The 27,390-nt window shown below is 39.3% G+C and overlaps 2 protein-coding genes across 13 annotated transcripts in view; one reads left to right on the forward strand and one right to left on the reverse strand.

Annotated features, from left to right (window-relative positions):
• The window catches only part of LOC106879915 (baculoviral IAP repeat-containing protein 7), a 39,135-nt gene extending 26,245 nt beyond the window's left edge, over positions 1–12,890 (reverse strand). The window contains exons 1-2 of one of the 5 annotated variants that reach the window (XM_089348286.1): positions 11,511–12,890; positions 2,633–3,099 (exon numbers count right to left, since the gene is read on the reverse strand). In XM_089348286.1, the coding sequence (XP_089204412.1) occupies positions 2,633–3,032 (400 nt within the window). In that variant the 5' untranslated portion in view covers positions 3,033–3,099; positions 11,511–12,890. Of the gene's footprint in view, positions 1–2,632; positions 3,100–3,894; positions 4,419–11,510 lie in introns of those variants that run through there. The other 4 variants (XM_014929667.3, XM_014929665.3, XM_014929666.3 and 1 more) reach the window with 4 other exon arrangements.
• LOC106879913 (X-linked retinitis pigmentosa GTPase regulator) overlaps positions 5,589–27,390 on the forward strand; it is a 57,768-nt gene continuing 35,966 nt past the window's right edge. For 3 of the 8 annotated variants that reach the window (XM_014929662.3, XM_052965826.2, XM_052965825.2), the window contains exons 1-5: positions 15,218–15,361; positions 20,913–21,038; positions 21,536–21,628; positions 23,580–23,642; positions 26,542–26,700. In XM_014929662.3, the coding sequence (XP_014785148.2) occupies positions 15,337–15,361; positions 20,913–21,038; positions 21,536–21,628; positions 23,580–23,642; positions 26,542–26,700 (466 nt within the window). In that variant the 5' untranslated portion in view covers positions 15,218–15,336. Of the gene's footprint in view, positions 5,867–15,217; positions 15,362–15,746; positions 15,831–20,912; positions 21,039–21,535; positions 21,629–23,579; positions 23,643–26,541; positions 26,701–27,390 lie in introns of those variants that run through there. The other 5 variants (XM_052965824.2, XM_089348283.1, XM_089348282.1 and 2 more) reach the window with 3 other exon arrangements.

Here is a 27,390-nt window from a genome sequence, read left to right on the forward strand (position 1 = left end):
GTGGCTGCGGTCATGCTGATATACACATGCAAGTATATATATACACATGCAAGCATATATATACACATACAAACATATATACACATACAAACATATATACACATACAAACATATATACACATACAAACATATATATATACATACAAACATATATACATACATACAAACATATATACATACATACAAACATATATACATACATACAAACATATATATATACATACAAACATATATATGTATACATACAAACATATATATGTATACATACAAACATATATATGTATACATACAAACATATATGTATACATACAAACATATATATGTATACATACAAACATATATATGTATACATACAAACATATATATGTATACATACAAACATATATATGTATACATACAAACATATATACATACAAACATAGACATACACAAACATATATATACATACACTAACATATATATACATACATACATACATATCGTTAATCCTCGAGTATAATCCCCATTTTCCCCCAAAATTTAAAGGTCAAAATCCCTTTTGTGCGTACGATATACGAGGTTAAAAATGAAAAATATTTTCTAAGCAATGTCCGAGTCTCTTGTCTGCTGCCCGGCAATGTTTATTCAGACGCATTTTGTGATGTCTGCCGCGAGAATACCTTAAGCTAAGCCTGAAAGCAATGAAGTCATAAAAGAAGCATCCATAACTTGCAGTAAGCAACATTTATTGAAATAAAAGTGTTGAATATCGTCTGAACTGGATGGTTCTCAGGATGACATTGTATGGAAAGATGAAATAAATGAAAGTGAATCTTCTGTTCATGTTGACGATGACAGAGATTTACACTACAATGATGCTGACATGTTATTTGATGTTGAATTTGAAGGATTTGAATAAGAATAAACAGAAAAAGTACACAAATATATTTTACACACCTGTCGTATACGTCGGTTTGGTTTTTTTCACTTTAAAGGTGGATTAATCCCAACAAAATAACATAACCACCTTTAAAGAGAAAAAAACCAAACCGACGTATACGACAGGTGTGTAAAATATATTTGTGTACTTTTTCTGTTTATTCTTAATCTTCGTGTTTTTGCAAGATTGAAAAAAGTTTCGGAAAGCTAACATTTTAAAATTCTTCGGGAAGCGACACTGTGATAGTTTCTATATTTAACCGTGCGTGTATATTCCTATTTTTGCTCCTGTTCTCTTCTACTTCTCTACTAGAAACGTTTACTTTGGAATTTACTTCTATTGAGAAAAAAAAATCGTGTGAATTGTTATTTTGAACGAAAGTTTTCTTATGACGGCTTCTCTTCACTGTCTAGAAATCTACGGATGCACATACGCACATAATAGAGAAAAATGAAACAAATATGGACGACTTGCTCCGAAACACCGAGTGGGGAACGCTTCTCAAAAATAACCTGCAGTTGTTTCCTTCAAAATTCCTACATGCTCGAAATGTACATACATCAAGGTATATTTGTAGAAAATTTCACGAAAAAATATTAATTTTCCTGGAAGTTATAAGTGGACTCTGTTGGAATTTCCGAAAATTGTCCCCCACCCCTATTCCAAAACACTTTCACCGGAAATTGTATATTCGGATTCTACATAGTAAATACTATATGCATAGAAAATTTCATTAAAAAATATTCATTTTTCTGAAAGTTATGACCTCCCAAAGTCTGGGGGGTAAAACCATGTAGTTATGCCGTTATGGCTTTAACAACTGATAGTGATAAATATGTGAAAGGCAATTTACTTAATATTTATTTTTCACTGACGTTATTACTGTTATTTCTTTATTTTCTGCAAACAAAGTGCACAAAAAAGCTACACGTTTGCATTATGTTATATATACAATAATAATAAAGGACGTTATCGTATATATGTTTACAAATCAAAGACGTTATATAGACCTCTTTGACTGAAGTTAGAGAAGGGTGCGTATTATACACAAGGTTTACGTTTTTCAGAGGTACAGCTCCCTAAAAATCCCCTGCGTATTACACGCAAGGACGGACTATACTCGAGGATTTACGGTATATATATACATACGCAAACATATATACACACATACGCAATACATATACACACATACGCAAACTTTATACGGAAAAACATTGCTTAGCAACCACATGGTTCCAGGTTCAGTCTCACTGCGTGGCACTTTGGATAAGTGTCTACAATCGCCTTGGGCCAAACAAAGCCGTGAGTGGATATGGTAGACGGAAACTGAAAGAAGCCCGTCGTATATACATATGTATGTGTGTATATATATATTTGTGTCTGTGTACCACCACCACCACCATCGCTCGAGAACAGATGCTGGTGTATTTACGTCCCCGTATTCTAGAGGTTCGACAAAAAGGGACCGATAGAATGAGTACCAGGCTTATAAAGAATAAGTCCTGGGGTCGATTTGTTTGACTGGTCGCAGTCAAATAACTGAAACAAGTAAAAGAATATGAGAGAGAGAAAGCGAGAGAAATATACACAAACATATGCATACATATGTACAAACGTAACTATCCATACACACACATAACCATAGCTATAGACAGATATATATATATATACACACCGAATGTTATAGACTTAAAAGAAATGTGTAGCACGTACCTATGTAGAAGAAGCCAGCGCTTGCCATTTTATCTGCAGAAATGTTGTCGTCTTTCGACCAAGTATTAGAGAAACTGTCCAAACGGTCGTAAAAAAAGGTGTAGGCTGGGATCTTCGGGTTAGTATTCTGTCTTGGAACATTACCACATTCTCTGCCTTGCACAAACGGACAATCTGGAAACCACTTGCTGTGTTCCGTGGACACCACGTCGGTTTGAACCCATTTTTCTAAATGTCCTCTACAAAATACACAGGCGACTGCGTCTTTGTGTCCTGTATAATAAAAACCTTGTCGAGCCACCTCCTCCCTAGAAACAGCTCCATTCAGTGGCCAAGTATGGAATGTGTCGAGACGGACGGACTCGATCTTGAGGTAAGAAGGGTCGTTGATATACTCCATGGAAATAATGCTAACCAAAAATTTCTGCCTGCAGTGATTTTTTTCTTGATATCTATTAATTTTGTGGCTGAAAGAAAGCAGGAAACATGGTCGAATAAGCAACAATCCACAGAAAATTCATTAAATTATTCACCATCGTTTTTGTTTTGTTTACTCCATCGATTATTGAATAATATTATAACATTAATGCCATTTCTACATTTCTGTTTAGCACCTGTTGTCTATCAATTAGGGATTCTAACATGTTTACAACAAAATACTCGAGATGTAAGAGAACAATTAGACTATCAACTCTGAGTTGTGTAAATTGCGGAGACAAGGCCAAGATGTTATTGAAGAAGAATTAGCTTATGAAGGATTAATTCATGAAGGATTAATTTATCAGAGTTAAAAGAAGTTGATGGGGGAGGACACGGGAGAGTTGTCTCCCTCTGGTTAACTTAAAAAATAATAACGGGTTTGGCGGAAAGAAATTCTTTTAGGAAGAAGACGATGTGATCAGAGTTTCAAATCATGCGGATTCCCCTGTGCGTAGAATATAACAAAGACAACGGTGTTGGACAAAAAAATAAAAGAGAGAATAGTAGAAATGATAAAATAAGTTGGAGAGAGAGAGAAACAGACAGACCGAGTGAAGGAGAAAGAAAATGAACAGAGTAAGACTGAATGTGGAGAAAGGGTGCGGGGAATAATAGCGTGTATGTGTGTGTGTGTGTGTGTTGAAGCAGGAGAAAATTGAGAGACGAGAAAGGAAAAGAGGGAGTGTAGTGTCACTCCTGAAACTGAAGTAAAATAACCAAACACAAAGTCAGGAACTCAAACAGGAATTGAACGTTAAGCAAATGGAATAAGATTAAAATACTTCATGTCTGGATTAAGCCAGCTTTTGCAAAAGTATTTCCCTTCCTTCTTCAACTTTCTAATTGAGAAACTTCACAAAACTATTCAACCTTCATAAGTTTCCTCGGCTCTTCTATTATTTACTTTTTCTTATAACTTATTAGAGACGCCTGATTACAATGCTACGGCGTTCGGCGACAAAAGCAAGGATTGCGGTTTCAAATCAAAACGTTTGTTCGAATACTTGTAGATGTGGACAAATTCTTTCAACTAGAAATTGGCGATCCCTGGACTGGTGAGTCCCATACTGCTCCAGAGATGTAGCCTCAAATCTATGCCGTATCTATATGAAACAGAAATAGTTTCCTCTTGTATAGTTAAGCTGTACACTCCGCCCGGTAAAAAGTGGTAGTACTCAGCTATTATAAATAGACCAGTAGCCGGACGACAGTGAGGAAACAGTAATTATACTAAGTGGCCGTTATAACGATCCAACCTGTTGAGGATAATAGCACTGGGTTAATGTTTACAACTTGACCCGGAAACGAAAATCAGAAAAAAAATAGTGCAACGGGTGTAAAAAAATGTGCTGGAAATATGTAAAATAAAAGAACATGCGCGCAAAGCAACGGGAAGGTGGGGAGAAGACCTCAGAAAATTCACAAGATCCGAGTTTTTCCTTCATAACTTTCAGGAAAATCGGGTTTTTTCAAAGAAATTGTATAGAAATAGCTTTCAAACGGCATACATTACGATTATAAAGAAATTTGTGGGTAAAATCTTTTCCAAGGGGTGGGGAGAGGACTTCGGAAAATTCACAAGATCCGAGTTTTTCCCCCCATAACTCGGAACCATATGGTTGGTAAGCAAGCTATTTACCACACTTTTGTGGTAAAGGTGCACTTGTAAAAATTTAGCGTGTGTGTATATATATATATATATATATATATATATATATAGAGAGAGAGAGAGAGAGAAATAACGAGTGAGTGAGAATAACGACGGAAGGGTTAAAAAGAGCATAAAAATATTTGAAGATAAAATGAAATAAAATTGAAGCCAAAACATTAAAATTATTGAAAGTGGGTAGAAATAGAAACTACGTAGTGTAGTAGTACTATGCTAAGATATGTGTAGAAAATTGAATGTGATTTCGGAATATAACGAGGAAAAATTCGGATCTTGGGAATTTTCCGAAAGTCCTCTCCCACCTCAAGATTTTACCCACAAATTACTTTATAATCGTAATGTATACCGTTTGAAAGGTATTTAAAAAAAAAAAAAAAATTTTCCTAACAGTTACAAGGGAAAAACTCGGATCTTGTGAATTTTCCGAAATCCTCTTCCTACTCCTTGGAAAAGATTTTACCCACAATTTTTTTTTATATAATCGTAATGTATGCCGTTTGAAAGGTATTTCTATAAAATTTCATTGAAAAAACCCCCATTTTCCTAAAAGTTATGAAGGAAAAGCTCGGATCTTGTGAATTTTCCGAGGTCCTCTCCTCACGCTCCCGTTTTTTTGCGTGCATATTTTTTACAGGACCCTATAAAATGGCAAAACCAGAATGATAGGAAAAGGGAACAACCAAGAAAAAGTAATGTTTGTCAGCAGGAAAAGTTGTGACTCCGACAAACAGAAAATTCGTGAAAACACTAGAGTCAGAATGCAATGAGACACAGGAAGTGACTTCACAATCCTAAATGAGAGACCATGGAAACGAAAGGGTAAACCAAAATTATTATGGAGTTCTAACAAAACAGCGGACGGCATTACTGGAAGAAAATTATATTTCATGGACGAACGCGTTTCAAAAGTCGATTTTTTTATTACCCACAGGGGGCTAAACACAGAGGGGACAATACAAAGACACAAAAGTAAGGACAAGAAGAAAAAAAAAACAGATATAAAAAGGATGAATTAAAATGAAATGAAATGAAGCCACTCGACCAGATATACGGACGACTCCATTTGTCCTTGCTATAAACGATGGGTAATGTCTTTTTGGAACTTTTTATCCCTTTTTTTTATTTGAAAATTTTGAATAAGTTCAATATAACTTACCGACTTTGGCAATTTCCCAGAGTCAACTTTCATTTCCCAGCAACGCGCATCGTCCCTGCATCCCTTCAGTCTTGGCATGTACTTGGGGGTCTGCCATAACGCACTCAAAGCGACAGGGCACCCCCACCACACTGTACAGCGCTTACCGTTATTAGTTGGTCCCAACCGTTTAGTTCCTTAACAAGCTCCTCGTTTGCCATATTGTAAATTACAACACTTCTTTCCACAGGGTGGGGGTTTGGAAGTTTGAGGCTCGTGTGATAGTAGTTAATTTGTCAGTGTTGAGCGTGATAGGGTGAGGGTTGGTGTCTACAAGGGAAGGGTGGGACAAAGTGGGTCCGGATGGGAGCGAGATGGGGGTTGTCATTCACAGATCGTGTCTTCGTTCTCTTTCCAGCCGTTTCCCATCCATCATTTTTCTTTGGTTCCAATCTCACCTTCGGTACTAACCCCACTGGTTCTTGCTAGTGGTGGAGGTGCAGCTTCCTTTAAAATCCTTAAAACGATTAAGCTGGTCCCTCCGGAGTCAGCGGTTAACGACAAGAGTAATAGCACGGTGGTGCACCGCACACAAGCGGTCGCCACCAACAAAATAGATGTATTATCAGAGGACGATGTTGAAGAGTGTCTGTGAGCCATTATGAAGAGAGCAACATTTGTAAGCAGCGGAAGGAAGTACGGCACGGTGGAGGTGAGGTTTCCCACCAAAGAAGAGGCGGCCTCACATTCCACCACTATTCTTATTTCTTTTATTGCCCACAAGGGGCTAAACATAGAGGGGGCAAACAAGGACAGACAAACGGATTAAGTCGATTACATCGACCTCAGTGCGTAACTGGTATTTAATTTATCTACCCCGAAAGGATGAAAGGCAAAGTCGACCTCGGCGGAATTTGAACTCAGAACGTAACGGCAGACGAAATACCGATTTCTTTATTACCCCAAAAAGGCTATGCAAAGAGTTTTTATGGGACATCATAAAACATAAAGACAATACAAAACGCGCAACAAACATAAAATCGGGGAACTAAGAATACAAAAGCGGATGATGATAGTAGAAGAAAAATTAAAATATAATCAGTTCTAGGGAGTGGTGTCTCCACCAACCAAACCCGTTTCTTTGTTACATTCTCACCAAGTTCCTTTATACATTCCCAGTAGTTTTCCTCATGTATCAAAATGCTCTTCCAACTTCGCGACTTTTCTCTCCGTCTGCTCGCTGTTCTCGTACTTTATCAAAACCCCCTTGTATTTAACATCTTTATCCGTTCTCTCCTCCTCTTCTTGTACATTATTGGTTTCTGGCTTTTCTATCTCTTTTTTGTTTTCTGTTGACCGTTCCTCTGACTTATTTTTCCTTCGCTTTTTAGGGTTAGTAGCTCCATTTTCGTTCTTCTCCTTTGTTTTCTCTATTTCACACTTCTGTCTCTCTTTCATTTCCTCAATGTGGTCTACAATATTTTCCTTCTCTGCTTGTGTTTTCTCTTGCTGCGGCTGTGTGAACTCATATAGGGGGCATTTGGTCTTCATATGACCTCTCTCTCCGCATATATAACAATTTGATTTTCTTCCCTCGACTACGACATTTAACGTCCTCTCGTCTTCCACTTCTATCTGGTAGGGAATTCTTTCTATGTCCTCAAATGTGGCAAAAAGCCACATTTCGAGTCCAAATCCCCATCAGTTGCCCACTTTTGTTTCCGCCACTGGTCCCAATTCCGGATCCTCCTTGGTTGCAGCCAGAACTGTTGCAACCAACCACTCCGTTTTAATTTTTGGTGGCACTCTCGTAATACGTATCCTCACACTTCTTCTTCCTCTATAACTTGGTAGTAATGCTATTTTCTCGCTTCTTAAAATGTTGGTCGCATGTTTGGTTGCCTCTTCTATAGTGGCGAACCTCACCTCCCCCGTACCGAACTTTCTTCTTCTGCCGATGTACATGGCTTCATTCACAATTTCATCCAGGCACTCCTCGATTTCCTCTTCCGTCACCATTTCAATTTTACAGGTTTCAACAGCCTGTGTACGATATACAACTATCCTCAGAATTTTGTCTTCCTTGGTCTCTTTTTGGGGGGAGGAAGGGGACAATTTGTATGAGTCTCCCTCTACTTCTATCAAATTCCTGCTTCTGCTCACCTCCTCCATATCCAACTTGATCAACTTGGTTTCCAGCGGCACTGGCTTCTTCGCCGCAGTGTCCCTGGCGTAGCTCTCCATACTGGAGATAATACCTCTCGCCACAGCTGGGGGAAAAATGCAACGGCTCGCGTGAAACGTTACAACAATAAATTCCACAAAAATCACAATTATTCACAGAGACAACTGACAGTAATTCACACAGTTTTCACAAAGTAACACAGCAGTATTCACAATAATTCACAGAGCCGTTATACCGCTAAGCAGTTCGACCGGCGTGCCAACATTTCTGCCAGCTCGCTGCCTTATTCCACTATTCTGCGGTCGGACAAGGTAGTGCTGCTGCCCACGTATAGGGGCAGGCGCAGTTTTCGAATCCGAATAGGGAGAGTGCCACCTGAAATAAAAACAAAGTGGTTCGTGGCAACTATTCTGGCTGCCACTGAGGACAATCCAGAACTGGGATCAGTAGGAAGAACGAATATGTTGAAGTGGTGGGCATGCGGTGTCGAGATGTGGCTTTTTGCCACATTCGAAGATATTGAAAGAATCCTCTGCTAAATAAAGTTCCCTTACAGTAACCGTTGAGGGTCGTCGACCCAATTGTTACGAATGTGGAGTGAGGGGACATATGAGAACACGGTGCTCCAAGCACGAGCATTCACAGAGTGAGAAGACTATGCAAAAGGGACAAGAGGTGGAAATGGCAGAGAAGTTTGAATGAAAGAAGGACGGAGATAGCAAGAGCGATACAAGGCGTGTCAGAGACACAGAAGAAGTCAAGGCGAAGAAAGACAAAGCGAAGGCGGCAAAGGAGGGGAGTGACGGGTTTGACAACCCCCCACCACCACCACCACCCAAAAAAAAGAGAAAGAAGGCGAAGTCAAGGGAACACTCGCAGAAACCAGCAGTAAAAATGGAGAGGATGGCCAAAAGAAAGTAGGGACCAGTCTAAACTTAAGCATACGCATGCAGTGGAGAAGGAACAAGAGGAAGAGGAATACAAGCATGAGGGATACATGGTTTACTTTGGAGGTGGAGAGGAGAATATCCAAGCGGAAAGGTTTGGTAAGGGTGAAGCTACCCAAGGAGAATGACAGCTGTGTTCTGTTGAAAGACGAAAGGTACGATGTATTTTTGGATTCTTTCGGTGAAGTGGTGACTATGATTGATGGGCCGGTGTTGTATAACGCAATGCCGCCCGTCCTGGAATATGCAAAGCTTGAACATTTCAGACATAAGATATTAAATATAATATGAACAATATTCTTTTTTTTTAATGATAAAAATGTGAACTTTTTCTTTTAAAAAATGGGGGGGGGGGGAGGAAAACCTGTCCAAAATCCTATCCAAATGTAACCCCTCGACTTCCGGTGCCGAGTGGGCATTGCGCTTCATTTTATCATTATTCATAATTTCCTTCGTTTCTTTTCTTTTTTTGCTCGATTTCCTTTTTGTATTTTTATTTCCCCGATTTTATGTTTTGTATTGTCTTTTGTGCTGTACAAACGTCTATATTTAGCTCTTTGTGGGTAATAAAAGAGGTTTTACCCTTTGTCCCTAGGTAAGAGGTAGGTGCTTCATCTGGGACGTCACAGTCTGTGGCTCCTTTGCATCCTCCTACATCCTGGATGCTGCGGTAAATGGGAAGGTCACTACTTACGTAGCCGAATGGAACAAAATCCTTAAGTATCGGGACCTGTCAGAGAAACCTTTCTTCCAGCCTGTGACATTTGAGATGTTTGGAGGAGCTGGGACGCGAACGGCGAAGTTCTTGTCATCGTTGGTGGCTCGCCGTACAGAGATGCCGGGTGATGCCCGTGAGGATGCTTAACTGTTTCAACACCTAGCCTCGCCATCGCCCGCGGTTCTGCCGCGAGCGTGATGGCTTGCTTCCTTGTGATGTGCCAACGACCAATTGAGGCACTGAGCATTGAATTGATGTGGGTGTATATGTAATACACAGTATACATGTGTATACACATAAGAGTATACATACATTCACAAATATATATACATGCACACATACATAAACAAAAGCGATTTATCTGAAAAAGAAAAAAGATTTTTACAGAAATTACTGAACAAATAATGGTTTGTTTCACTTCTCGTATATTTTGTTTAGAAAGATTGTCTTTTTTCTCATTAAAACAATAAAAAAAAACACACGCGACCAACTTGTTTGATACAGTTGTCATAGAAATAGATAAATGAAACTATTGTGATGTGCTTTTAAGGAATGACCACCTTAAATGTATGGGAACACAAAGTGTGTGGAGAGATGGCGGGGGGGGGGGGGAGAGAGAGCAATTGACAAGGAATAAATGAGACAATTTCAAGGTTATGTTTTCCGTTTCGAGGGTGTCTGGAAATCAAAAAGATCGGTTAAAAAGTATGTTGATGTTGGAAACATTTAAAATAGCACGGGGTATTAAAAAAAAAAACCCGTTTTTAAAAACCGCTGTATTTAAAATATTTTACAAGAAATTTCGGCGGGAGTTTCGGAATAGCTCACTCATATAAGTTGAATTTTTTTCCGTTTTCGCCTGGATCTAATTTTTTTTTGGCTATCTTTCGATAAAGGTAGAGTGGTAACGAAAGTATTTGTATGACGATTTCCGTAAAAATGTTTTGTTTCAGCTGAATCGCTTATGATTATGTATTTTTTGTGTATGTATTATGTGTTTGTTCGTATGTATATTTGTTTAAATACTGTATACGTATGTGTATACACATACATAAATATACATACATGCACACACATTTATATATATATATATATATACACACACAACTACATAAACCAGGTACTTACACAAATATACATACATACACAAAGAGACGAACTGGATCCAAATAATACATAAACATAAGCAAAAAAAAATTGAAATAACAATTTTGTACAGAAATTGGCAAACACTCACTTATGCCTCTACATTTATCGAAAGATAGACTTCCGTTTTTCTGAGTGCCACACATTCAAAATGATAGTGGTGGGGGGGAACCTTTTATTTTCATAAAATTTTAATCCATAATTTTTTAAAACGTCGCCCCGCCCCACAGACATCAACATGAAAAATTTTCTTTCCCCTCTTATTATATTTCCATATTCTGAGACATGTAATTCAAACTTTTGGAGGAATTAAGATCTAAATTTATCGACTCCTCCCACCCCACCCCCAGAAAAAAACTGCAACAACAACTTTCTTTTTTTTTTGTAGTTTCAGTCATTTTATTATATTCCACTTTCTGAAACATTTGGAATTCACATTTAAAACAAAACAAAAAATTCTTACGACCCCTTCCTCTCCCCCAATAATTTTTGGTTTTCGCTTCTTTTCCTTCTTTTGTTTTCTCTTTTGCCAAACTGTAAAAACCTTTCTCTATACGACATAAAAACTGAATAGAGATTTTTTAAAAAAAAGTCTTACCTTATTTTCGGTGACAATTGCCATCAAATTTAAATTTACTATTTTTTCAACAAGACAAAACTAAAGAGAAATCTAAGATGCTTAGGACAAGGTGCTGCAGTGATAAACATTTGCAATTCCATTCGAGAGAGTGGGAGAAAAAGATGTTTGGTCTCGTTAGACTTTTCATCAATTAAAAATATACATTTTAAATAACAGAAATTACCAATTCATAGATACTTCCTTCAAAATTCTAATTTCGATTTTCACATCAATTTATGGTGTGTGCTTAAAAAAAAAAAAAATTTATTGTGAAAATGAGTAGCGTGTGATGGAGTAAGAATTTTTGTTTTGTTCTAAATGTGAATTCCAAATGTTTCAGAATGTGGAATATAATAAAATGAGAAAAATAAATTTGTTAAATTATACGTTATACTTGTTTCTGCTTTTCATCCTGTCAGATATTGATAACTAAAGTGCTGTGATCGATTCTTCTTGCCTTTATTTTCTCCCCAAATTGGCTACGTTCTAGTCACCGGCTTCCTCCGTAGAAAAGAGGGTTTCTGGTTAAACTATGGTAAGCCTTCAAATGTTAGACGAAGAGACAAGTCAGTTAAACTAACATATCAGTCACATCAACACAACTGAACTGGCAGAGACGCTACCACGAACAAGAAACGTTACACCTACCGAATTCAAAGACGCCTTTAGTTTTTCACTTTCAATGGAAGCTCTGTTTTCCCCTCCTTTCTCTCTTCTAAAACTTCACAGTAAAAGTTTCAGTCAACATTATTGTTCACGTCTGCTCTAAAGAACGTGCCTGTGTGAGTAAAATACCAACAAACGGAGAATACAAACGTTCATCTAAAACGTTTTGTCGTTTGTGGAAATTATATCAAGAATCACAGGATTAATATGCACAGGACTCCTTGATCTAGCTCCGCTGACGACAAAATGAGTCAATCCTTATGCGTATTAAGTGGGGAGAATGTAAATTTAGTTCTGTTAAGTTTTTGTTTTATTAAGGACACTCGATTCCTGAACACTTTATGAAGTGTCATATCGGCTGAATGTGGGTTACTTTGCACGTCAGAACGAGATAAATTTACGTATACAAGGAGTCCCAGCCAAGTTAATACAGTACTCTCACCTTAATTCTGGGGCCACTGGAATTATCCATAGACGATGGGAAGAGACCCGATGGCTATAGAGTTCTTTTGGTGGAATAATTTTGCAGAGCGAGTTTTAAAAGTTCATTAGAAAAGCTAAGAGACCTAATAACCATTGAGAGTGAGTGTGACCATTTTGAGAGTGTAGTGGTTAGATGTGTATCATGGTGAACAGATGCAAAAGGAATGTGTGTGCCTTTGAAGTAAACAAATGAGTGAATCGATTCACAATTAAAAATAATTTATTCACTGGACTTAATTTGTTGTTGGTACACATAATTCTTCACTACATGCAAAATGTTGACAACTGCTACGAGTTGCTAGAAATAGAAATAGGGTACATCTGTGGAAATGATATGTCAGAAATGAATATATGTTTGTGTGTGTGTACGTAGTTCTTCTGAGACAGTAGTCTACCGTGGAACTTCGAACATTTCTCTGCGGTCGCCATATCCTGTTGTGTCGTAGAACTTTCTCGTTTGCCTGCTGGGCCCTTCGCCTTGTCTGTCTGTTGACCACCGTATTTATAATAAGCGTGGCAGCTAGAAGGACAGACATACTGCAGCAGAGTTTGTACCTAAATAGGTCAGCTCCTGTCCATTTGAACTTCGCCTGGCATGGCTGAGGTCGTAGGTCAAAGGGAGATGGTCAATCACTTTTTGACAGGACAAAGAAAACCTGTAGATATGGGACCCTTGAGGAAGGGCTTCTCCTCACAAATATATGAGGGCCTCATAGACATTACCCCGCAAGCCCTGGATGAAGAACAGGAGGAGGTAAGTAAATAATTCTTTCTATGGACATTCTTAATGTACGCGGCCTGAGGTCGACTTGGAAACAAGCCCGTTTCCTACATCACCTCAGGTCGCATCTTTTGGATGTCATAGTGGATACAGAGACCAGGTTGAGCAGTCAGAGGGATTTCTCTCCACACCTAAATGGCTACGAGTACTGAGGCCGGCGAGATTATCCAGAAGTGATTGGAAGAGACCAGATGGTCTTATCCTTTGTTCCTGAGTAAGAGATAGGTGCCTCATCTGGGAGGCCACAATCTGTGACTCCTTTACTCCTTCCCACAATCTGGGTGCTGCGGTAAATGAAGGGTCACTGCTTCCGTAGCCGAACGGAAGAAAATCCTCAAGTACCCGACAGGGAACCATTTCATCCAGCTTGTGGCGTTTGAGACGTTTGGATGGACTGGGCCTCTAACAGCGAAGTTCTTGTCATTGTCGAGGTGTCAGGTGATGCCCGTGAGGGTGCTTAGCTGTTCCAATGCCTTAGCCTCGCCATCGCCTCTGCTAATACCGTGTTGGCTTGCTTCAGTAGGCTCTGTCGAACCTTGTGATGGGCGACCAAGTGAGCTACTTGGTATTGAAGTGATATATTTTTGCCATTTTTTTTTCGTTTTTTATTCCTTGTTCCTCTTTTTCCATTTTTTAAATCTATATTTTTAATGTGGTTTTGTGTTGTGTAATATTCTAGTAAAAGTAAAAGATATAAAAAAAGAAAAAGATATTAAGTACTGGGGTCAATTTGATAAAAAAAAAAATTCTCCAATGTAGTGCCCCAGCATGGCCGCAGTCTAATGACATATCGTTTGGAGAAAACATAAATCCGGAGAGGAAGCACACTCTAAGATGTAGAGCAGTATATTATTTTTTATAGGGGAAGGCCGGTTTATGGGAATACCCCGTGTTTCCTGTTCATAAAAGGGTTTCACTTTATGGTGTATCGTCAGACCTCAAAACCTGTTGGCCTGTCCCATAAACCAGCCTTCCCCAGTAAAATATATATCTACAGGGATATGTCGCATTCTTGTCTGTCTCCTGTCAAAGCTTGTTCTCCAGCGTTCACCACTTCACCTCGTTATGGCCTAACAGCCCTTACCGTTTGTTTTCACTGTCCTGTTTTTGTTTCGAACTTTGGGCCTCCACAAATCACAGATTTTATTTAATTTGCTTTGCAGAAGCAACTGTTTTGACGAAGACGCATCTTGTCGTAATGCTCGAAATGCAGAGTAGATAAAACAGCCGACAACTGATGAAGGGATTGTTCTTTATGTTGCCTGTCTTGTTTTTCTATTTGCTTCTTTCGTTGTTCGCGAAAAAAAGTTCGTTTTCCATGGTTTCGTATTTCATGTTTTTTGACGTCCTGTACCCATATATGCATATGTATGTACATGTATATATGCATCTCTCTCTCTCTCTCTCTCTCTCTATATATATATATATATATATATATATATATATACACACACACACACACACACACACACACACAAAAGAAAAATATTCATAGATTTTCAAAAGTTTTTAATAAAGGGCTCCCCCTCCCAACCATGTTGAGAAAAAAAATTGAAAAATTCCCCTTCAAATCGGAGAAAATCCAACTTATGTGGGCGACCCAGGAACGAGAAAAGAAGTCTTTGTTGTTCGCCAAAGTGATATTAGGTACGAGTTGATAAAAGTGAAAGATCGACCACAAATCAAGGAAATAAAAAAAATCCCCATTGAAAGAGTCATCTGTGGGAGTTTTCATGAGATTTTCCTTTCACCCTTTTTTTCTGGAACTTTTCCTTGAAGTTGTAAAACAAGTGTGATGTTACACTGAGGCAGGGATTCGTTAAGAACAGTAACGCTACATTGAGACATATAACCAGTTGTATATTAGTTACAACTATGGCGGCGGAAGTTGACATTCCTGGTAAAGTAACTGTTAAAGTTATATATTTTATAATTCTTTAACAAATTGGAATTCTTATTTCCATGGTGAATTTAAATAAACATTACCCTTCAGAAACAGACATTAATGTTTTATCGACAGTTTTATTCTTTAAACGTTATTTAATTATCGGTTGTCAAGGCTTATATCTATTAGAACATGTTTATTATATATTATATAGACATTCTCTGGGGCACTTACGTATGATTATATTCATTTTCGTGGTATATTATAATTATATTATCATTATTAACGTATATAATTAAGCATTCATTTAATGTGTCTTTATTAAAATACACTAAAATGCATTGTATTTTGCCGAACCACTTCAATGAAAGAATTTTTGTTTTTCTCCTTTTTCTGCCTCGTTGTTTGCGAGATTGTAAAACATAAACAGACACAAATATATTTATCAGCGCGAAATGGATTCTGCATTCACGTCGTCACCAAAGTAACCACATTATATTTGTTCTGTATCGAAGTTCTTTTAGGACAGTTTATTTTGAACCGTCCCCTCTGTGGAACTTTGTCGAAGATTTTATCAATTACACAGATTATTCTGGCCTTTCAGTTTGGAGAATCGGCTAGTTGGTATTCTAGGAATAAATTAACTATCATATTCGATGACAATATAACAGTTCATAATTATGTTAGTTGCGGATTATGCAGTTTAGAGACGATAGTTCAGAAAAACTCCGAGATGTGGACACTGATAACTAACAATATATGCACTGTCTACATCTCAGGGATGTTCTGAAATAATCCGCAACTAACATAAGTAGGAATTGTTATATTGTCATCGAATATGAAAATTAATTTATTGCTAGAGCGCTAACCAGCCGAGTCTTAAAACTCAAAAGCCAGGATAATCTGTGTAATTGATAAAATCTTCGACAAAGATCCACATACAGGACGGGTCAAAATAACCTGTCCTAAAATTCTTGGGATTTTTTCCGACGTATAACAAAACTCTCCAAAAAATTATTGCTACGCCACAGTTTCTATCGATTTTTGATAATATTTTCGACAATAACATTCTAGAAAGCAACAGATGTTTGAATGTTTGGTGATACTTGCTAAGTTTTACGAAATTCTTAGTAACTGATTTTAAATGGAATCAGTAAAAGGATTTTACAGAAAGTTTGATTGGAATGTTAAAATCCAGTCTCTGAGATTCAATTGTCAAAATCGATAACTCTTTGTGGTCCTTCAGGCTGTGGTTCCCAAGTGCAAGGTACATAACTCTGCCTGTTTCGGCATGTCTGGTTGACAGGAACACATCTTTCACATCAAATTGAAAGAGGTTCTATATGGTTGTGTTATCTGCTAGAATAAGCGGCCGAAATTTCTCCAAACTTGTTCCTTATCATTTTTAAAATGATATCTAATGTTATCTTCATCATCATCATCATCATTTATATGTCTGCTTTCCATGCTGGCATGGGTTGGACGCTTTGACAAGATTCAATGTGTTGCAGAACCACTTCTAAGTCCTCAGTTTTTGGCATGGTTTCTATGGCTAGATGTTCTTTTACAGAGTGTATTGGGCGCTTTTTACTAGTGAGGTCACCATGTCTCCTGCAAAACTAAGGAGTCTCCTTGGCTGAGAGAGAAGATAGGAAATCGAGTGGCTGCTTTCTGTGAGGTGTTGAGAAGTTAAAGTATGATGGAGGAGAGGGGCGGGGGGCAGGGAGAGGTTTGTTGTTGTGGAGGAGATTCATGTCTACGTTGTATTTTACATGGGTGGATAGAGTGAGGTTAGAGAGGAGTTGAAAAAAGAGGTAAATGGGGTGGTGGTGGTGGTGATGAGGTGCCAGGTAACATATCCAGGAAGATGAATAGAAGAGAACTTGGAGGCAGGAGAATCAGTTGGGGTGGATACGGTTACAAGATTGTGAGGGATAGATTGAAAAGAGGGAGTAGAATTGTTTAGATATATACAGGGGTAGCTGTGTGGTAAGAAGCTTGCTTCCCTCACTACTGTGTGGACGTATTTTTCTTCGCTGCTGGAGTCACGTTGCTGTACACCAACGTTGGGAATTGTTGAACGAGTGAAGCACAACTACTACATAAGACATTTGTTTTTTGGGATTTAGTGTCAAACAAGAAATCTCCACTGAGTTCTATGCATCTGTCTGCCTGTAGTTGTGTTTAAAGTCTCACTTAGCAGTGAGAAGTGTGGTTTGGGGGTGTATCCCTCCTAAAACTGTTTTGTTCCCTTGCCAGGAGGATTACCAAGTTGGCCAGGAGTACTAGGACGGCCAGAAGAATTTACTGTGTTTTTAGAACTGTTTCTTGTCTTCTTCCTTCCTTCCTGTATTTTTTTTTTTTTTTAACTCTGAACTTTTGTTCTTTGTGGACTTTTTCAAAAAGAAATATGGCAAAGAAGACGAACAACACTGCATTGGAGTGGGAAATTGCCCCACCCGAACAGTGGATGAAAGACTTTGAAGAGAGGACGGTGGTGCTGCGAATGTACTCCAAGTCGCTTGACACCATCGCCCTCTTTCAAAAGACTGAAATTGAGAAAGAGTTGGCAGAATATTTGCCAACTATTATATTCATCTCCAGGGGATTCAAATATGCAACATTATGGTTGCTATTTGACACCCCCGAGGAGGCTTGCAAATTTACGAGCCAGCCTTTGGAGGGGGGGGGCAGAGAGATTTTGTTTCTTCCCACGTACAGTGGGAAGAAGTTGACAAGAGCTTGGGTCTGTGGGTTGCCACCAGGGATAGAACCCGAGTGGATAGAGGAGACTATCTGCCGGGGTCTGGGTGGCGGCGGAGCCAAGCTCCTCAGTGTGAAAATTTTGCCTGCAGCTGATTGGGTTGGGTCAATAGTTGTGTTGACCCTGTGGACCCAATAAGCCAAGAATCTGGTTTTTCCAGATTTTTTGAAAATGGCCGGGTGCAGGTACCCGGTGATTTTTTAGAGACGCCTCCCTCACCCCCAAGTGTCATCTGGGCATGGAGCCAGGTCACATCAGAAAGAACTGTCCCCAGGACCAGAGTAGGGTCCTGGAACAGTTGGTTATGGAAAAGCACCCCCTCCTCCTCCAGAGGGAGAGATGGAGGTAGGCGAGGTGGGAGAGACTTCCCCGAGAAAAAAGGGAAAAAAAAGAGGGTGAGCAACAATGGTTGCTCACCGAGGGATCCTAAAGCTGCGGGAGGAAGTGATGTTACTCCAGTTAAGGCAAAGGAATCAACCCTCCTGTACCAAAAAGAATGGGACAGCGCCGGCGGTGCACTGCCGGCATGTCCCGAAACCTTGTCAGTGGGAATTGTGCCACCGACAGAGGAAACTGGCCCCTCCCAGTGAAAATAAGGAGGAATTTGTGATCTTCTTTCTCAAGGGCGGGGCCGTAGAGAACTTTATAAGAAGTTTTGAAGATTGGGAACTGGCGGTCCCGACCTGCATTGATAGACCACATTGGCCTCCGGAGGTGGCTGCAGAGGTCATGGAGGAGAGTTACTTTTATGAGATAATGGATGCCTTTTCTAAGGAGGAATTTAATTATCTTTTCTGGGTTCCCAACTTGCTCCTGCGGGATTGCCTGTAGGGGGCGAGAGATTTGGTTGAGGAGGTGGAGTGAGAGGTCTTGGCACCTCATTTGATTTGGAACTTCTTTGATTGATAAAAGGCTCAGTGCCTCAATTTGTATAAATGTAAGGGGTTCAGTGCCTCATTTATATTAAAAAAAAACGAAAAAAAAGGAACAATGTTCTTGAGAGGCATCGATCAGTGGACGTCGTTTGCTTCTCTCATCAATATCATTATTTTGCTCATCATTCATCTCATTTGTGTTGTTGTCCAGCCCACACTTGCTTCTATCTTTGTAATGCCTTTATGGCAAATTTGATGAGATAAAAAGCCTGCTTCCCAACCACATGGTTTCGGGTTCCGTCCCACTGCGGGGCACCTTGGCCAAGTGTCTTCTACTATAGTCTCGGGCCAACCTAAGCTTTGTGAGTTGATGGATTAACATCAAAGACAGAACAGAACTGTTTTTATGCAATACAAAGAGATACGTTTATTAAATATCTGAATCTAAACAAACAACAAGTGTGTGTGTTGTTGAGACATTGACCTCTGTTGACCTGACCAAATGATCAGATCAATAAACACGCTGTCTTTGGTAGCCGAGTGTCTCCTACTATAGTCTCGGGCCGACCTAAGCCTTGTGAGTAGATTTGGTAGATGGAAACTGAAAGAAGCCCGTCAACGTAGGCTCGAAACATAAAAGACTTTCTCAACTTCCCAAATGTTAAACTAATACACCTGTTTGGTGTTTACACACCTGTCTTCGTCTTTTGTTTTTTTGTAAATTCCAACTATATATATGTGTGTGTGTGTATATGTTTGTGTGTCTGTGTTTGCCCCGATACCATTTCTTGACAACCGATATTGGTGTGCTTACATCCCTGTAACTTAGTGGTTCGGCAAAAAAAAACTGATAGAATAAGTACTAGGCTTACAAAGAATAAGTCCTGGGGTCGATTTGTTCAACTAAAGGCAGTGCTCCAGCATGGCCACAGTCAAATGACTGAAACAAGTAAAAGAATTTTAAAAAATAGAGAGAAAGGATGAACTAGTGAATGGTAAACAAAAGGGTGGTGGGGGGGGGGGGGGGTTAAATATTTATGGGGGAATGATGATAAGAAGGCAGAATGGATGCTGATTGACAGTGGCGCAGCGGAGTGGGAGTGATGACTGGCGATACAGAGATGACAGTATTTGACAATCTATTACTACAGTATCAACTACATTGATAATGTAGTAATAGGCAGTTGATGTCTGAAAAAAGATGGGATGGTCATAGTTGGAATGCTTTTATCACAAGTGTTTTCAATCAAAGCTGATCTGATGCTCGACAACAATACCAATGGCTGCTGATTGTCTAAACAAGCAAATAATAAAGATCATAAAATAGCATTCTACAAATAGGGACAGGACATGTCTGTCTGTCAGTTTTCTCCCTCCTCATACATACACACACACACATATCAAGACAAAGTGATACATTTGCACATAGACCCATGTACATACATACATGTATAGATGTGTGTGTGTGAGTGCAAGTTTTATAAAAAGAGAGAAAGAATTTTTCTTTACTTTTGCTTTCGTAGAAGACTAAAAATGCTAAGAACATGAAATTGTGGAGTGAGAAAAAAATGAAAGAGTAAAGAATGAAAAGATTTGTCAAAGTTTACTGCTTTCTTTGTAGATGTCTGAGATTTTTGGTTCAGAGCTGTGAATAAGGTGTAAAGTGAGTGAAAAAGAGAGGAAAAAAATTTTAAAAAGACCCCTACCACATTTGTGAGTGAAAACTTCACTTTGACCAAGAGTCTGTTGTCAGAAACGTTATAAGAAGCAGTTCTACGTTCTGTTGTAAAGACTTAAACAAAAAAACTACACACACACACACACACACCTTTTCTCAAAACTAAAAAAAGAGAAAAAGAAAGAAGAAATGTATTAATATAGATCACTGATTACTATATCTTAATATTTTTCCATTGATTTCTTCCAGAGACTGGTGCCGTGTTCACATTTGGACGGTCTAGGTTTGCTGATAATATCCCTAGCAGATTCTGGGTTCGCAATGATCCGATTCTGCAGTTGGCCTGTGGAGACCAACACACTGCTTTAGTTACAGGTAAAAATTTCATGAGCACCTCATCATTTTTTTTTTTTAATTGAAATATTAAAAAGAAATTGTATGGTTTGCAATACTTGAGTTGTTTTTTTTTTTCTTAACCCAAATAAGTGTTCGTTTCCAGTGGGTCACTACATTTCTAGCAGAGAGGATCACTCGGAAGTGTTGGCAACTTGGTGCAGAACAAACCAACACAATGGTCTGTTCTCTCTACTACAGTCCTTGCAAAGCCTTCATTAACCCTGACAAAGAGATAGCAACACACACAGGGAACTTTGGATAATTCTGGGAAATTTCCAATCTGCTACAATTACCAGTTCCTGTTTGATAAGGAATTTTTCTTTATATTTTAAAATATCTCGTTATGTAAGATAAATGTCTTGTTTTATTTAACAAATGTCCTTAAATTGTTTCTTTATTTATTCATTAATGATAATTAATAATTATGTTTATATCTTTGGTATGCAAGAATTTGACTTGATTTTCTTGATTTTCAGAAAGTGGTCGAATTTTTATGTTTGGTCCAAATGATTGGGGTCAGTTAGGTCTTGGACACAGCCGGCATGTGGACAAGCCAAGCTGTATCAAAGGTGAAGTGTCTGATTTGATTCCAATTAAATAATTTGCTTATTTTCTGTATGTGGGAGAAGAGTGGGCTGGTAGAGAATCTCAGAATTTTCTTTATATTCTTCTCTAATAATCCATTCTACTGTAGACACAAGGCCTGAAATTTGTTGGGGAGGGGACTGGTTGAGTACATTGACCCCAGTGTCCAGCTGCTTCTTATATGACCAACACTGAAAGGATGAAAGGCAAAGTTGACCTGGGTGGAATTTGAACTCATGACATAGCAATGGGCGAAACACTGCTAAGCATTTCATCCAGCATGCTAACGATTCTCCCAGCTCACCGCCTTAAATAATAATAATAATAATAATAATAATAATAATAATAATAATAATAATAATAATAATAATAATAATAATATTGCCATTGTTGATGGGGCAAACTGAAGTCTTTCATTTCATGAACTTTCTCCTTCATTAAAGTTGTTTTGGTAGTAATGAGGGTCAGCTAGGTCGGCAATTTGAATCAAGATCCTGTGTTGTCTCTTCTGTGAGCTCCAACATCTATTTCATGTTTCCAGATGGCACAATATCATATGGTGCATATCTTGCATGTAATGTGCAATATAATGTCTGTAGATGGAGTAGGGTACAGCATTTGGCAGTTGTTCGATAACCAAACAGCTGACCTGGCCCCCGTGCACAGGTTACATGCATCAACCTGCTGTTGATGGTATCAACACAAATATTCAACTGGTATTGACCCTGGGCAGATGAAAAGCACGTGAAACTTTGGTGGGATTTGAACTTGGAATGTATTGAAAGTCAATCTCAAAACACTGAGCCTTACAAAAGGAATGGCAAAGGACTGAGATACCTGGTGCTTTGCTGAAATGCAGAAGACTCATCCTCCACAATAGTAATGTTAAGGCTGCCCCACCCCTTGGAGAAGAGGATTGGCCTACAAGAGTCTTGTTTCAGTGCCACAGAAAAAGCACCTGTGCTTCATCATGATCATTATCATCATCATTTAACATCTGTTTTCCATGCTGGCATGGGTTAGACAGTTTGACAGAGAGCTGCACCAGGCTCCATTGATCTATTTTGGCTTGGTTTCTACAGCTGGATGCCCTTCCAAATGCTGACCACTCCACAGAGTGTACTGAGTGCCTTTTATGTGTCACCAGCACAGGTGCCATTCGCGTGACACTGGTATCTGCCACAACTGCAATTTTGCTTGGCTTGACAGATCTTCTCAAGTACGACATAATGCCAAAGGTCATTTCCAAAGGTCATTGAGTTTATATCATTGGTTCCTTTGAAGACCTCTCCTCCCACTAACACTCCATCACTCACCCACCTCCTCTTATCCCTTTATCAGTGATCTCTCTTTGTTTATGACCCCTACCTTTATTTCCAATATTCTTATTATTCATCTCCCCTTCACACACTCTCTCTCTCTCTCTCTCTCCTCTCTCTCTCTCTCTCTCTCTCTCTCTCTCTCTCTCTCTCTCTCTCTCTTTCCTCACTCTCTCACTCTACCACTGTGCCATGGGTCACTAAAGGTGGCACAGAATGTCTTCTGTTCACAGATAGTAAGATGGGTGGAGGTGGTTTGGGTTAAAAGAGATCTCATGGGATTTAGATTTAATCAGGAATCTCTTAAAACTTGATGCCATATTCTCCAGATGGATTGAATTACAACTAAATGATTGTCTTGAGCATCAAAAATCAGTGAAAGAGAACACGGCACCATTTTTCATCATCATCATCATTGTCATTGTCATCACTGCCACCGCCACCACCATCTTTATAGTTTTTTACTGTTTCTTTCTACTATGTTGATACAGAGGTAAGAAAGGATGCCCCTCCCCCCTCATAACATCTCTCACCCCAACCCTTTTACCGTTTCTTACACAGCACCAAACATTTCTTCACGCCTGTTCTTATCTTTTATTTTAATTACTTTTGTCAGCACTGAAACATGAGAAAGTGTCCCTAGTGGCTTGTGGAGGGTGCCACACCTTAATTGCTACAGGTAAGATGTGCAGTTTACCACCTGTTAATGAATTTTCCTGGATTCATCATCATCATCATCATCATCGTTTAACGTCCATTTTCCATGCTGGCATGGGTTGGCCGGTTTGGCTGGGGACTGGTGAGCAAGATGGCTGCACCAGGCTTCAATCTGATCTGGCAGTGTTTCTACAACTGGATGCTCTTCCTAACACCAGCCACTCTGAGAGTGTAGTGGGTGCTTTTTACATGCCACCAGCATGGGAGCCAGTCAGCCAGCACTGGCATTGACCACACACGGATGGTGCTTTTTATGTGCCACCAGCACGGGTGCCAGTCAGGTGGTTAGGGTGTTGCACTCACAATTGCTAGATCATGGGTTTGATTCCCAGACCAAGTGATGTGTTGTGTTCTTGAGTAAAACTCTTCACTTCACATTGCTCCTGTTGGCTATGGATGGATCTCTCTGCAATGAAACAGCTTTCTAAGCAGGGGGATTGTTGGTTTGCTTGCCTAGGCCCAGTGGGGTGGCATCATTCGAAGGCTAAAACAATGTGAAGTGCATTGTGACCAGCAATGGAGGGTAACAGCTGATAGTCTGGTCGATCAAGTGATATATATATATATGAATATGCATATGTATGCATGTGTGTGTATATATATATATAATAATAATCACCATTTAATATCTGCTTTCCATGCTGGCAGGGGTTGGACGGTTTGACAGGAGCTGACCAGCTAAGGGTTTGTTCAGGCTCCATGTCTGTTTTGGCATGGTTCCTATGGCTGGATGCCCTTCCTAACGCCAACCACCTAACAGAATGTACTGGGTATTTTTACACAACACCGGCACGAGTACATTTTACGTGGCACCAGCACCTACAAACCTGCAAGATTAGGGATGCTCAGCTGAAGAAGGTCGCAGGAGACAAAGCCTGTAAGTGAGGGCAACCATGCTTTTACTTAGCTCGGTGAAGATCTCATTGGACAAAATCAACACTTTGTTAGCGGCATGCTTCATCTCAGCTAACATGGTTTTTTTTCCCTGCTGAGCCATTTCTTCTTGGAAGCTGCTGAAATTAACTTGCCAGGATTGTTTCTTGTATGCAGTTAGCTTTAAATCCACTTTAAAAATCTTGTGCATTGATCATTTCAAAATATGAAGAGCTTTTGCAGTTTTTCTTGGCCTCTTGTAGGGATTTTGGTTTATTTGCTTCTTCACAGCTTCAACAGTTTGTTTGGTATGAATTGATTGTTTATTACCAGGAATTGGCTTGCTAGAGGTAGTAGCAGACGCCATGTATCATTTCCAGGTGCCGCGGAACTGGCTCCTGTGCAGGTGGCACATAAAATACACCATTTTGAGCATGGCCATTGCCAGTACCGCCTGACTGGCCTTCATGCCGGTGGCACGTAAAAGCACCCACTACACTCTTGGAATGGTTGGCATTAGGAAGGGCATCCAGCTGTAGAAACTCTGCCAAATCAATTGGAGCCTGGTGTAGTCAAATCGTCCAACCCATGCTAGCATGGAAAGCGGACGTTAAACAACAATGATGATGATGATGATGATGATGAACACTGTTTTACGGCGCACAGTCTTGTTATGTCCTTGCTGCTCACTCCAGCTGTTTTCAAAGCGACAATCTGGTCATGTTTTGCTTCCGACACCATTTGTTTACAAACATGTTATAAATCAACAAAACAATGGACACATGAACAAAAGACAAATGCGAATCTTTATGTAAAATGTTGCTAATATTACCTGAATAGGTATTCTTTAGGAAAAGTTATAAAGATGGGTAAGGGCCTCACCGAGGCGATGACTTCTGACCGAGACCTTTGGAAATATGCTGTGCATGAGAAGACCTGGCAAGCCAAGTGAGACCATAATCCAAGGCCTCTGCCTGGGGTGTAGCCAGCCCACTTATGCGTACCTTTCCTTCTTTGGACACTAAACTCCGCTTGCAAAGACCTGTTGAGGCAAGTGAAATTGAAATTGAACTAAATTCGACGACTGGCATCCATGCCAACGTTGTCTCCTTCATTGGACACGAAACTCGGCTTGCGAAGACCTGTTGGAGCAAGCGAAAGCGAAATCGTGATGGCACCTGTGCCCTGTGTCGCCTTCCTGGCACTTGTGCCCGTGGCATGTGTAAGGACTTTCGAGCGAGATCGTTGCCAGTGCCCCTAGACTGGCTCTTGTGCGGGTGGCATGTAAAATACACCATTTTGAGCATGGCCATTGCCAGTACCGCCTGACTGGCCTTCATGCCGGTGGCACGTAAAAGCACCCACTACACTCTCGGAATGGTTGGCATTAGGAAGGGCATCCAGCTGTAGAAACTTTGCCAGATCAGATTGGAGCTTGGTGTAGCCATCTGGTTTCACCTGTCCTCAGTCAAATCATCCAACCCATGCTAGCATGGAAAGCGGACGTTAAACAATGATGATGATATATATATATATATATAACTCGTTTCAGCTTTAAAGCTGCAGTCATGCTGGTGCACTACCATTACACACACACACACACACACACACACACTCAGATATGTATGTATATGTGTATATATATATATATATATATATATATATAGTTGGAATTTATAGAAAAACAAAAGACGAAGACAGGTGTATGAACAACAAACAGGTGTATTAGTTTGACACTCGGGAAAATGAAAAAGTCTTTTATGTTTCGAGCCTACGCTCCTCAACAGAAAGGAATAAGAGAAAATTAAGAGAGAGAGAATAGAAATAGTTGTGGATTTAGCGGTCAAGAATGGCATATATATATATATATATATATATATATACATACATACATACATACATACTTATGTACATATGCTCACACATACACACACACACACACACACACACACACACACTGTACTGAATATATTTTTTTTGTTTTGCAGATTCCGGGAAGATTTATTCCTTTGGTGCCAATGGTGAAGGTCAGCTGGGAGCTGTTGGTGTTGAAAAGTCTATGGAACCATACCATATCAAAAAATTACCATCTTGTATTCGCTATAAAGCACTTGCTGCTGGCTTTGAGCATTCTGTTTGTCTTACAGGTAAGTTGGTCAGTTTTGGCTTCTGGTCATCATCTTAACACCTGCTTTTCCATGCTTGCATAGGTCGTATGAAGTTAATGGAAGCAGATTTTCTATGGCTAGATGTCTTTCCTATTACCAACGCTCACCTGTTTTCAAGTCAGTCAGTATTTTCTCATGGCCAGACATTCTTCAAAGAAGATTAGAAACAAGGGACACAGCTTGGATGGCAATGATACCTGTTTACAACAATCATGCAGTGTTGAGACAAGAAAACATAAATACACACACACACACATGTATATATACAATAGGCTTCTTTCAGTTTCCATCTCTCAAATCTGCTCATTAGGCTTTGATTAGCCCAGCATTAAGTTGTTAAAGACACATGTCCTGAGATTTATTGTATGAACAATATTAGAAATGGGCCAATCTGAAGACATCTTCTAAAATAGAGTGAATTTGAAACATTGGCATTAAAATAGAAATGGAAGATAAAAATTTACGGTGACTGCGTTTCATAACAATATATCCTGTTGTGGGGCTTTAATTATTTCAAATAATCAAGAATTATGGAAGAGTCAGTGAAATAATAAAAGACAAATGTTTAAAGTTTTATACAAATGAAGGTTGGCTGAGAGAATCTATAAAATAGGGGACAAAATACCTTGCGGTATTACATCCCTATATGTGCTCAACTCATCTCCTGCT

The sequence above is a fragment of the Octopus bimaculoides genome, chromosome 2 (genome assembly GCF_046866305.1).
Source record: "Octopus bimaculoides isolate indiv1 chromosome 2, ASM4686630v1, whole genome shotgun sequence".
Taxonomy (NCBI): Eukaryota; Metazoa; Mollusca; class Cephalopoda; order Octopoda; family Octopodidae; genus Octopus; species Octopus bimaculoides.